The following is a 13,900-nucleotide window of genomic DNA, read 5'->3' as shown; positions in this document are numbered from 1 at the left end:
CCTCCATGAGAACACGGTGTCCAAACACCGACGCTTAAGAGCTACAGCCTAATATCACTTTTACACTTTTCTTTAATAAGATTACTCTCTCCATTTGTTTTTAAATTATAACTTTCAATCCGTCAAGTCTCTATGCCGGGTAGAACACGGTGACGCCGTCTGTCGTCGTGCAGGACAAGACGAGCCTCTTTATTTATTTTTTTTTGGTTAATGAGCCAGGCATTGTCCTTTCTGCTCCTGTAATTGAAGCACACGAACACTAATGTCTTCGCCTCCGTTCCTGTGCGGATGGAGGCCCGGCCTCGAAAAGCTCGAGGCCCCTGAGGTGGCCGCATACTTGCTGGGTGAGTAAGGAATGTGGTTACATGCCTTAGACATTAGCTATGACGGAGCGGAGGGGAGGGGAGGCGAGGGAGGGAGGAGGGGAGGGGAGGGTAGAGTCTGAGCTCACGGCAAGTGAGCTCATTCACCCCCAGAGCTCGAGGAGAGAGTGCAGCTCCGTCATCGTCCTTACAGAGAGAGAGAGAGAGAGGGAGAGAGAGAGAGAGAGGGAGGGAGAGAGGGAGGAGTGTAAGCCAGTGACTGAGCGAATGAGAGGCGCCGGGAACAATAGTGGGCTGCTCTTCTGGCCGTGGACGCACAGAGACGGAGCGACGCGCTCGCAGACGAGCACCGACGCTCCGTGAACGCGGCTGCAGCAGATTCCAGCCGGCGCTCTGCTGCACACCGACTGCTCACTTTTGTCTTTTGGAACCTCTCTCTTCTGTGTGCGCGGAGGCCATTCTTCTATAAAAAAAAAAAAAAACAACAAAACAAAGCAAAACCGCAGAATTACCAAATATTGACGCAGGAGCATTTTCTGAATTTTTGTGGTCGTCTGATGGGATCTTGCTTTCATATGTCGACTCTTGGAACACGTCTGGACTAGTGTTTTCATTTTTATTCGTATTTTTCTTTTACGCATTGCCAGTTGTGTGTGGCTGCAGCGTCTGGACACACGGGGGACAATTCAGTGGAGTTTGGTGAACTTTTGTGGATTTTCTTTTTTTTTCTTCCCAAAACACTCCGGGGCTCACCTGAGTGGAGCACAACATCCGTTTGTTTGTTTGTTGTGACTTCTGGAGGGTGAGAAGGAAGAAGGAGGGTGGTGGTGGTGACGGAGTCGCTCCATCCCTGAAGGAAGGAAGCATCAGAACATTTCTTTTCCCCGCTCTCGAGCGTTTTTTTTTGCGTGCACTGCCATACAAGAGTGCGTTCTTGTATGTGTGTGTGAGGGGGGGTGATGCCTCTGGATGTGGTGATCGCCCCAGCGGAGGACTGCTTCTGGCCGGACCTGCAGGACACCGACATGAGGCTGAAGATCAGGGTCCGCCGTATGAAGGAGGGGCGGGAGCTGCGAGGTGTGTATCCACCTGGACCAGGAGGGATATGTGACGTGCATGTGTGTGTGCGTGTATGTGTGTATGAGTGTGTGTGTGCGTGCAAGTCAATGACACTAGAACACCCAACACGCTTTGGGTGGACGGAAGCCTGTTCGGTGGCGTGTCTGCAGCTCGTGTAAACACAAAAAAGGGTGAAGCGCGCGGCGTGCGGGAGGAAGATGCTCTCCGTCGGGTTGTTGTGCTGCTCAGGAGTACAAAAGGCAAGGCACCGCCGACCCCATCGGGCACTGACCGGATCCCGGTCCGGGGGGGCTTTGCCTCCAGTCAAAAGATGGATCGCGAAGTCTGAACAGGATCTGCAGAGACCTAATTGTCTCCTCAACCCCTCTTTTTTTTCTGTGTGTGTGTTTATGCAGTTGATTTGTTTCGAGGGACAGAATAGGAAGATGGGGGGGGGGGGGGGGGATTAGTAGGATGACATCATGAAGACAAGAAGCGATGAAGAGGAAAGAGAGGAGAGAAAAAAGGAGAGAGAGAGAGGGGGGTGGTGGTAAAGGAGAGCCGTGACCCACGGTATGACATAGTGCTCATGCTCTCTCAGCCTGTGGTCATTGAGATGTAAAAACCATCACAAAGGCTCTTTCTCTTTCTTCCCCTCTGCTCTTGGCTTCTCTCTCTCTCTCTCTCTCTCGCTCTCTCTCTCGCCCCTTGTGCAGATTATGTTATCAGTACGTGTGCAGCGTTGCACTGCAGGTGTTTAACACAGCACCTTTCTCACAGGTGATGAGGCAATGCGGAGCGGCTGGGGACAAAGTCTTGTTTTTTTTTTTTTTCATTAATTTATTTTTTAAAGTTGCCGTTACGCAGCGGCTCCTCACGTGCTCTTCTGCCTCCACACAGTCACTGGCTCAGAGAATATCAGAAATGAATTATAGGCGGGGGGGGGGTCATTGCAAGAATCGCCGGCTGCAACGGGGGGGGGGCGGCAGTTGATGAAAGTGACGTGTCGCCCGCTTATCTTTGCCGCCGGTGAGACAATAAAACCGTTTAACCGTCGCGCGGCGCGTTAATCACACGGAGGTGACGTCCCGCACCGGGAGCGGTGACCTCATCCGGCTAATCTACACATTTCTGACAGATGCGGCCCCTTCCTGAAGCGCACACACACACACACACACACATATATACACACACACATACACACACACACACACACACACTCTGGTTGGCGTCTTCAGGCTCCAGTGCAGCCTTTGTGGGGCTGAGTGGGACATGTGTGCAATGATGTCATGTTGGGGTGGTTGGTGGTGGCAGGGAGGGGTGGGGGTGGGATCGGGGTGGGGGGGGGGGGGGGGGGGGCACATTGAGATGCTAATGTCACCCCCCCCCCCCCCCCCCTTCCATAGTGGAGAGGGACAGCTGGAGGGGGCACAGAGGGATGGCGTCATGTCTCCCCTGATATGAACCATGGAGGGGTGCAGGGCAGTCATTCAGGCACATCAATGCCCCTGGGACTATGTGTGTGTGTTCGTGTGTGTGTGTGTGTGTTCGTGTGTGTGTGTGTGTCCTCTCTCCATTAACAGACGAGTTAAAGAGGGCAACTGAAAACGACACACACACACAAGAGGAAGGGGGGGGGGGGGGGGGTTGTATTGACAAGGCAGTCAATTGTACCAACAGCCAGTGATGTAACAGCAGAGCCTCCATTAACCATAACCGTGGGGCAGGTGTTCAGCGTGTCGCTCCCTCCCTCCCCCCCCTCCCTCCAGCCCTCCCCTCCCCCCCACGCCCCCCCCCCCCCCCCCCGGGTTCGTCTTCACTTCCACGTCTGTGGGATGAAAAAAAAAAAAAACCCTACTTCTCCAAACTGAGATGTAGATCTTGGGTCAGATGTAGGAAACGAGTGACGGGGAGACGGAACAAAGGCGGCCTTACGTCGCTCGGCTCTGACGGGGGCCAGAAGGGAGGGGGGGGTGGAGGGGGGGGGGGGGGGGTGGAATGAGCGCTTGTATAAATGATGAAGTGGGCAGAGAGAAACGGAAAAAGGAAGTCACCGCTGGCCCGCGTTGCCGACGGCGACACAGTGCCCTCTTTCCCGGTTGTGCATGTTTTCCTTTTCTTTTTCTTTTTTTTTTTTTTTAAACAGTTTGTTAGTCACATCCCGTCCACGAACATTTTCATGACATCACTGACTCATAATCCTCTTGTTCAACAATCATCCCGGTTATTTCTTGACTGTTTGGTTGTTTAAAAGAAAGAAAATTGCACCGAGTAAGTTGTTTACACTCGATCTGAACACATTTTGATTTGGCGTCGCGAGGTGAAAGGACGCAATCGAATCTTAAAATATCTGATGAACTTTTCTTTTAAAACTCTCGCTTCTTGAACAAAAGCTTCTGTCATCTCGTCTTATCTTGGGAGTCGTGGCGGTTATCTGCGCTGAGGCTGACCTCATCGCTCCCATTGCACTTTCCTGATGTCATCTTCCACGGACAGCTGCCCCAAGTGTGTGTGTGTGTGTGTGTGTGTTTGTGTCATGGGGTATTTTCAATGACCTCAGCGTGAGTGTATGGTTGTCATGTGTGCACGCCATGCGCTTTCATCGGAATGGACGGATGTGTGTGTGTGTGTGTGTGTGGTCATGTCTCTTTTAGTGTGTGTCATCTCATCTTGACAGCGTTTGGCGGGACGCGTCCGGCGACCGTCCCTCGGCGTCGGTGACGCTCGCCTGTTGCCGTGGCAACCCTCAAGTCGGAGCCCGGTCAGGTGACGAGGCGACGATTAGAAACGTCCATCAACTGGACGGCGTAGAGGCGTTTTGAAATTGACGTAAAGTGGCCTGTAATGTCTCTTATCTGGAAGCTCGGTGTTGCTCCACCCCCCCCACCACCCCCACCCCCGGCCTCCACCTCTCCGTGTTGACTTAACTTCAGATGAGGTCGGACACAGGAGTCGTGGCTGTTTAATGGATTCGCACATGACATCAGAGAGCACATTATTTTTAGAAGAGTGTTTTCATTCTTGCACTCGGACACACATTCTTCTCCCCCCCCCCACCCCACCCTCCACCCCCCCGGGGGTATTGCACAAACACAGCGTCTCCGCTGTGGAACGTCCTGTCTCCCGTCCTTCTAACAACTCTCTAACAATGTCCCCGTCGCAGAAAGGGAAATGGCTTCGGCGTGATGCGAGGCGTTTTCCTGTTGATTTAACCGTCTCCAGGAACTTCCTCACGCTGATACAGTATGTGCTATATGTAGCCCTCAGTGTGTGTGTGTGTGTGTGTGTGTGTGTGTGTGTGTGTGTGTGTGTGTGTGTGTGTGTGTGTGTCAGTACTTTCTCCAAAGCCTGGGAACAGAGGAACCAGGAAGAAAACCCTTCAAAGACTCCCCCCCCTCTGTTTTATCAATCGGGCACGCTGCAGCGAGACCTATAGGACCACCTGCAGACGGACCGGGGGGGGGGGGGGGGGGGGGGGGGGGAGCTCTGGTGGAAACCGGACTCCGTCTTAAAGCCCAGTGTGAAACTGCAGATGTGCCAAAGCGGTTGGGATCATGCAGTCACCCTGACTTCCCCCTCCTGCATGCTGCAAGTTATCTGATCGCTCTCTCTGCATCCGTCCGTCCAGCCGTCCCTCTCTACCCCCCCCCCCCCCCCCCGCCCCCCCCTCATGTCAAGTACTGATGTCATCGCTCCACCGGTTGCCATTAATAGCTGAAACAGACGCGGCCTTCTTCGCTCTGCTCTTAAAGGGGCAGCGCACCCAGAATAGCACTGGGTCATGAGGATGCACCCGCCGGCTCGCGTTGCGGGGGGGGGGGTGAGTCGCTCCAAAATACCAAAACTGCTCACGTCTTGCTTTTTTTGTTGTTGTTGTTCCTGCACATCTCGGATATATGTCCTAGATTTGCACACTGTGTGTGTGTGTGTGTGCGCGCGCTCGTGTCAGTGTGTGTGTGTGTGTGTGTGTGTTGGCCAGTTGTTGCTACATGAGTACTTCTGCTGGGTGTGTGTTTCAGCAAAAAGCCCGCACTGTGCTGTGTGTGCTACTTTAGGCCACTGATGTCATGTCTCTCTCACTCTCACTCTCACTCTGTGTGTGTGTGTGTGTGCGTGTGTGTGTGTGCGCGAGTGTGTGTCCCAGATTGGGTCAGGCAGTACTGACCCCTAGATTAGGTTCTAATCTCCTTTCTGGGGCTCAGTGTTTCCTTGAATCACTGCCCTCCTTTACCCAGGCTCCTTCACCCCCCCCTCCCTCACCCCCACCCCCACCCCCGCCCCCGCCCTACAGTTATACAACTGCGGTCTTGCAGAGTAATGATGGGTGAGAGTATTTATGCGTGTGCGCCGGGAGAATAGGGAATTAAAGACGGTGAGAGTGAACAGCGAGCACATGTTGACAGCAAGATTATGTGATAAAATCTTTTATCTTCAAGCTTGTTAAAATGTGTGTGTGTGTGCAGTGGGTGGTGGTGGTGGTGGTGGTGGTGGGGGGGGGGTTGTTACTGGGCCTCTGTCTGGCCCTGCACCTGTGGCCTCTCTCATTCCCTCAGCTGACGCAATGCTCTGCTACAGGACATGAGCTCATGCAGGAAACAGAGCCGCACACACACACATACACATTTGCGAAATGGGGAGCCGCCTGCCTCTTAAAGGGCCAGACACACACATTCCTGGCCGCCCAGCAGTTAACCTTACTTGCACACAGAAGAACAGAGAGCTGGCCTTTTTTTTTTTTTTGGCTTCTGTTGCACTAAACGGGGGCCCAGACACTGGACCCCAGACCCCAGACTCACCCCCCGACAGCCCACCCCCCCCCCCTCGCTAATGGTGCTGCAGCGTGTTTGCGGTGCGTTGTTTGACTACTTTGTGTAAAGCCATCAGGAGTACCTAACCAGTTTTGTTCTTTCTCCTCCTCCTCTCGCCCCCGCAGGAGGGTTTGCAGCGTTCTCCTCCTGTTTCCCCGGCCTGTGCGAAGGGAAGCCCGCCACCGCTCTGCCTATGAGCTTGTCCCAGCCCTGTTTGCCCGTGGCCAATGTAGGGCCCACACGCATCCTGCCGCACCTCTACCTGGGATCACAGAAAGACGTCCTCAACAAGGTATAATTAATTTTTATATATATATGATATTTTTTATGACCTCCTGTATGAAAACACAGCCGACTTGTTTGTGTCGCCCGGCAACAGAACATAACAGCCGACTCCTCTTTATCTCCTCTTTCCCCCCCTTGCAGGACCTGATGGCGCAGAATGGTATCACGTATGTGCTGAATGCCAGCAACACCTGCCCAAGCCGGACTTTATCAGCGAGAGCCACTTCATGCGCATCCCGGTGAACGACAACTACTGCGAGAAGCTGCTGCCCCTGGCTGGACAAGACCAACGAGTTCATAGGTGAGCGGTTGGGAAAGCCGCCGTTGTCCTCGCGCCTCTGCGGATGTTTTATCCGGAAGATAAACCCGAATTCATTTCAAGTTATGTGTCAAAGAATGCGGTGATATTTAATACTTCCCACATCCGCACTAGATAGATAGATAGGAAGCATTCACGTGCAGCTTAGGTAACGGCTAGCATCGGGTACAACAGGCCTATTCAGGGGGATAGCTTTACCCTTCCTGGTACCATCTGCTATCAATAGGCCCTCCGTTGGCTTTGAAGACTTTCTTTCCGCCTGTCAGCGATCTGCAGCGTTGTGTTTTTGTGTATATTCACACTTGTCCGTTTCCCTCCTCCCCACAGACAAAGCCAAGGTGTCAAACTGCAGAGTCATTGTGCACTGCCTGGCCGAATCTCGCGCTCGGCAACCATCGCCATTGCATACATCATGAAGACAATGGGCTTGTCATCGGACGACGCCTACAGGTACGTTGGCTCCTCCCGTCCACCACCAGCTGAGCTAAGGTGTCAGTCCCACTCGCGGGGACTGTACAAAAGGCTTTGTCTTGCTCTTGTCAGAACAACACTGGGACAGTTTTATCAGTTAAGCTGTTTGCTCTCCGTGTGCATCGCGAAGATATTCTTGTGGCTTTTCGAATCCATTTCTTCAGAATTATTTGCTAAAGCCTTGTTTCCTTCCGGCAGGTTTGTGAAGGACAGAAGACCGTCCATTTCCCCCAACTTCAACTTCCTGGGTCAGCTGCTGGAGTTCGAGAAGGGCCTGCGGTTACTCCAGGCTTTGACCTCCAACGAGGAGCTCTCCGAAAACAACGGCAAGCAAAGCTCGGACGTCAACGGGATCCCCGGCGGCTTCGAGATGAACGGTCACCACAGCAACTCTTCGGCGGCGGACCCGCACGTCCCGCCGGAACCCAAGCTGCCGTCGCCCACCTCCCTACAGCAGGGCTTCAACGGCCTGCACCTCTCCGCGGAGAGGATCATGGACACGAACCGCCTCAAGCGCTCCTTCTCCCTGGACATCAAGTCCGTCTACTCTCCCAACAGCCCCAGCGTGGCGCCCACACACTCTGAAGACGTCCCCAAACTGTGCAAGCTGGACAGTCCGGGAACGGGCACCTCCAACGGGGTCTGCTCTCAGTCCCCCGTCCCCGACAGTCCCGGCTCCGCCGACTCACCGTTCCCCTCGCCGGGCAGCGGCGGCAGCATAGGGGGCCTGGGGCTCGGAGGGAGCGAAGGAGTCCACCGGTCCGGTTCGTCCTCGTCCAGACCGCGGAGGAAAACCAAGCACAGCTGCGGCAGCTCGCCAGTCCACTCCCAAACGCACCACCCTCCGCAGTCCCTCAACTTGTCGATGGACCACAAGGGCCCCGGCCCGGACGACAACCTCAAGGGCTCCTTGCTCCTTCCGCTCCCCTCCCTACCCACCGTAGGGTCCGGCGCCATGTGGACCAAACACAGAGACACTGTCCAGGCCACCACCCCCGTCACCCCGGTCACCCCGACCACGGATGCTCCCTGGCACTTTGGGGTGGAGGAAGTCCGCGAGGGCGAGATGGAGCTCGGGGGCGGCGGGAGAGAGGAGTCGTCGGTGAGGTTCGGGAGCAGCTCGGCCTACGTGGCGTTCGGGTGCAGCGAGGGCGTGCGGCTACGGGAGAAATCCCAGCGGGAGAAGCCGCAGACGCAGAAGGACCGCCGGGACTCCACGTCGCCCCCTACGGGGAACGTGTCCGCGGGCCCCAACGGCGGCGCGGCGGCGGAGAAGCAGTTCAAGCGACGCAGCTGTCAGATGGAGTTCGAAGAGGGCATCGCCGAGACGAGGTCCCGGGAGGAACTGGGTAAGATCGGGAAGCAGTCGAGCTTCTCCGGGAGCATGGAGATCATCGAGGTGTCCTGACAAATAATGGACGCGACCAACGACGTCCCGTGGCGGCGAAAATGGACCTGGTTAGAGGGAGCGCAAGGAGAGGACGTATTCGGGCGAGACGTTCGTCCCACTCCCCTCACGGACGATGTTAAAAGACTCCTGCTGGGAGAAGGACAAAGACGAGCCGACGGTTCATGTGAAGAGGCTCGCGAGCGGGCTAGCGTTAGCACCTGGACAGACAGACTCTCAGTTGTGGTGCTTTGAAGAAGTTTGTGTGTGAAGGTGGGGGGTTGGGTTGGGGGGGGGGGGGACTGTAGGTACTGAAACTCTTTCTGTTCATGAGCTCTGTCGCGGATAAAAAGAAACAACCCAAGGCACATGTCATGTTGCATCCTTACTATATAGAATCCCCCTCATTTCGACGGCGTCCAGACGGTAAAGCGCCCGCGGTCGAATGTCGTGTGCTTCAGTTGGGTGTATAGCTTGTGATTTGAACCGAGCCCCGTGTTTCTCTCCCAAAGCTTCACCCTCAGTGTCAGAAAAGACTCAGAACCTTGCACGGCTACACCTGCCCCCTCCCCTCCCCCCACTCCACCCCCAGCAGCTCCGCCTGCTGCTACAGACTCAGAAACATCAGCGGCAGTAACGCGGTTCTTCGTCGGCATACCGTCTCCTCGCATCACTACAGCACAACGCGGAGCGAGATCCCGAGGACTTCACGAATCGCCGGTACTGCATCCAAACAATGAAGGACCCTCAGTTTTGTTTTGTTTTTTTGTTGTTGTTTTTTTTTTCTTACGATGACTTTAAGTTGAAGACTCTGTTCCCACCGTAAAGCACAGTGTGTCCTTCCTGCCTTCGGCTCCCGCGTTTCCAGTGTTAAATGGGACTGAGGTGTCGGGATGCTGATGTGGGGGGGTGGGGGGGGGGGGCTTCATTCACCCCTCAGCTCCTCTCTGGACCTCCACCAAGACCCCCCCCCCTCCGCACTGCTCCCAGTCACCTCCAGAGGTCACCACTGAGCATGCACCTGAAAGGCTGGCTGCAGACAGACATATATATATACAATATATATATATATATATATAGCAATTTTATTGGACTTCTGTTCAGTTATAGTTTTAATTTATTGTATTTGTTCATTCTGGTAATGAGAAATAATATAATGTTTTGTGGATTTTTCTTCTTCTTTTTTTTTCCTTTTGTTGAATTATTATTATTATTATTATTATTATTTGCTGTAAGGTATTTATGAACACACACTCATACAAATACACACATTGGACAAATCCAACCAAGCAATATGTGCTGTTCCTTCTTTGGGGAGAGTGGCGTATGACTTTGAAATGCACTTTTTTTCCCCCCCTGCTTTCTGGTAACAAAAGTACAAATATCATTCACACACAGTCTGAGGATTTGCAGGAGACCTTTCGGGTACGGGGGGGGGGGGTCCGCGACCGCAGTGCGAATTAACTGAGGATTTTTACTACAACCGAGGGCTTGAAGCTGTTTGACGGCGTGCGAGGGAAGCCAGAGAGACCACGCGCTTCTCCCATCGCGTTTCCTGTCCTGGGGGGGCTCATATGCAAACAGACACACACACACACATACAGTATGCACTTATGTCTATCCACACCGGTCCTACACACACACACACACACACACACACACACACACACCCTTTTGTTCATTCTCAGGGGATCTTTCAGTGAGCCAAGCCCACCACAGGGTGCACAGCTGCTGGGAACATCAGCACAATGCATGTCCATAAAAGCTCCTGCGCTTTTCTGTTTTTTAATCTTTATTTTTCTTCTTCTTCTTCTTTTCTTTTTTTTTTTTTTTTTCTCCAAAGCTTTGATTTAAAAACAGCATAACAAAATGGAATGGAATAAATGGGAGGGGGAGGATTCACACCCTGAGGTGGAAAAAAGAAAAAAAGAAATGACAAAGTTTGCTCTCCCGGTGCGAGACGGTTATTTATTGATCATGTGCAAGGTGTTTCCCCTTCTGACCCTGGATCAGCTTTACTCTCTGGCGACCCCTGACATTGACCTTATGCTGCTGCAGCTCCAGTAAGTTGAGATTGACCCCCCCCTCCCCACTTTGCCCCCGGACGCTGAAGAGACCCGTACCCCCCCCCACCTACCACCACCACCACTATTATATTTTTAAGAAATGTTGTTAGAATTATTTATGACATGTAACAGGAATGATGCAGGCTGTCCCATTTGCGAAAACTGTTATTATTATTATTATTATTATTATTATTGTGTAAATAGCAACGCATCTAAGAACACTGATGAATTTAGATGATGAGTTTTTAAAAAGAAAATCCTGATACCTTAGGCTGCTTGATGCAAAAATACCTCAGGTTCTATTGAAAGGCTTTTCCTTCCCCTGTACATGTTTTGTGAAAATGAGACAAAAATACAGACATGACAAAAAAAAATACAAACTCCTCTCTGCTTCTTCTTCTTCTGCTGCTGCTGCTGCTGCTGCTGCTTCTTCTTCTTCATTTTCCTGCACCTCCTTTTTCCCCCCCGACGTGACGGGGATTCCACCCAACAGGCCAAACGCATCACGACATCCGGAGTCCTGCTGGATATTGATTTTTGTGTTTAACCAACACTCTTAACCACACAGCACAGCTTCATTGATTTTTTTTTTTTTTTTGGTCTGTTCTCTGATGGACGGAACGCGTCTCCTTATGCTGGTGGGACCGTGAATTATTCAACAGAGGAGATGAAAGGAGCTTTCAAGGAGAGGATCCTGGAAACATTTCGATATAAATTCCGATGAAATACAAAATGTGGATCGTGTGACGACGACTCGAAATAAAACATGAGCAATACAAGGCTTCCATTTATGTATTGATTTATATAAACTCAATAATAACATCTTTAAAGCTCTCACAAAGTCGCCGCACTTTGATCTTAAAAAGGCAGACAGTTGAGTTTTCGCAAGCTTGCACGACTACTTGGAAGCGTATTGCATTCACGTGAAAAGTTAAAAAAATGACATGATTCCATGATCATGAGAAAAAAATCTATTATAAAAATAAGGTTCAGCTGTTTTTCTGAATTTATGAGATAAAGGTTTACTGAAAAAATAAAAAATCGGTTCTGTTTTCCCGAATTTATGAGACAATTATCTCATTAATTGATCAATTCATGAAAATGCAACAAGATTCTGTGTGACTAAGGAGTGTTGCGCATTTTCAAAAAGTCCCACCTCGGGAACCGTTTTTTTTTTTTTTTTAAAACACCGTCATCTTATAAAGTTACTCCGCAAAAACACCAACATATTCATGGAGTCCTGGTGTTCACCTGAATACACACATTAAAATACATTAGCGCTGTAGAAATGTGATTTATGAGCAAAGTTCAGGAATCTCATTATTTTTTAAAGGTGTTGGATGTGTGTGTGTGTGTGTGTGTGTGTGTGTGTGTGTGTGTGTGTGTGTGTGTGTGTGTGTGAGTGTGTGTGTGTGTGTGTGTGTGTGTGTGAGGAAGGGAACTGTCGGGCAACGTCATCCTGCTCTTTCTTCCTCGTTCTCTCTCTGGATTGACTCATTGTCTGATAATATTCCTCTGCTTCTTCTTCTCACACACACACACACACACACACACACACACACACACACACACACACACACACACACACACACACACACACACACACACACACACACACACACACATAATAGGTTTTCAGGTCTGTTCCACCTCTTCCTGATCCAAGAGGTGAGGGCGCGGTGTTTGCCGATGATGTGATGTGTTTGAACAGTGATCACCTCCAGGCGATGAGGTAGTGGTGTGTGTGTGTGTGTGTGTGTCTGTGAGAAAGCGGAAGACAAAGAGAAGTATTTGCCTCCTGTGTGTTACAGTGTGTAGATCAATGCGGGAGAAAAAAAAAACTGTCTCCAAATCCCGTGGGGGTTTAATTCATCAGCGTCCCTCCATGGGGGTCGAGTACAAAAGTAGTTTTGGTTTCATGATGTCACGGACGAATCGTCTCACTTCACAAAACATCCCTCAGACAAAGCGTTTAGTTTAACGCTGCTGCTGCAAGACATTAAACACACACGCACGCACACACACACACACACACACACACACACACACACACACACACACACACACACACACACACACACACACACACACACACACACACACACACACATTCTCAAACAACATGTCAGCCTCTTTTGTCAGTGAGTCTTAATGAGTCCAGTCGGAGATGGCCAGAGGTAATGACATTACCAGCATCCCCAGCTGTGTGTGTGTGTGTGTGTGTGTGTGTGTGTGTGTGTGTGTGTGTGTGTGTGTGTGTGTGTGTGTGTGTGTGTGTGTGTGTGTGTGTGTGTGTGTGTTTGCATGGTAATCTTACTGCCATCACGGGGATTCCCCTCGTGACGATACCACCATGATTCTACAACACACAAGAAATCCTTTTTGTTCCATTTAATTTAAACTCGTTTTTGACGTTGTGTGTGCGTGCGCGCGCGTGTGTGTGTGTGTGTCGTTGTGTGTGTGAGTTTCCCAAGGTGCCCTCGGCTTGTACTCTATGGATCTGCAGCTCCTGCAGTCTGCAGTCTCTGCCCAGTTTGTGCCGCAGTCGGCACTTTAGCTCAGGTTTCCCGTCGCCCGTTGTGAAAATAGCTCCTCCATTTAATGGTTTATCGCTTTCTTCCTTTCTTCCTTTCTTCCTTTCTTTCTTTCTTTCTTTCTTTCGATCTGTTGTTCTTCTTTGTTCAAATCCTAAATGCCGCCTCGGTGCTTCTCACGTTCACGTGACGTTTGTTTCGCAAAACAAATACATGAGAGGATCAAGGCCCGACAGCCAGAAGGAAACGATGCAAATGTGTGTGTGTGTGTGTGCGTGTGTGTGCGTGTGTTTTTATGTGTGTGTGTGTACCCAGTTCCATTTATTTGTATTTTTTTTTTGTCTTCAATATGACTTATGATTCTTCATTCTCATGGAGAGAGATGACCAGTGACACATTTATAAATTCATTGACCTGCAGGGGAAAGAAAAAAATAAAAAATGACACCACAAAGTGGTGACGTGGTTAGAACTCTGGTCCCTGGTTCGAGTCCGGCTTGTTCTGTGACGCATTTGATGGTACAGTACATCCACGAAGAAATAAAAATCCCGTCATCTTTTTTCCACAGACGACCATTCAGGCGAAAACGCATCAGTTGTTTGTTTCATTTCAGAAAAGTTTCACATTTACACAGCAGCGTTTTGAAAA

At 51.0% G+C, this 13,900-nt stretch overlaps 1 protein-coding gene across 1 annotated transcript; it reads left to right on the top strand.

Annotated features, from left to right (window-relative positions):
- Positions 1-535: 535 nt before the first annotated feature.
- On the top strand, positions 536-9,820 carry dusp8a (dual specificity phosphatase 8a). The gene is given in 8 exon segments (XM_080505492.1): positions 536-1,400; positions 6,316-6,482; positions 6,617-6,671; positions 6,674-6,744; positions 6,746-6,776; positions 7,122-7,166; positions 7,169-7,244; positions 7,464-9,820. Coding segments are annotated over 8 exon segments (1,773 nt in total). The 5' UTR covers positions 536-1,282; the 3' UTR covers positions 8,674-9,820.
- Positions 9,821-13,900: the final 4,080 nt, after the last annotated feature.

Source organism: Blennius ocellaris, assembly GCF_963422515.1.
Source record: "Blennius ocellaris genome assembly, chromosome: 11".
Lineage (NCBI taxonomy): Eukaryota > Metazoa > Chordata > Actinopteri > Blenniiformes > Blenniidae > Blennius > Blennius ocellaris.
This window is presented reverse-complemented; position numbering and strand designations above follow the sequence as displayed.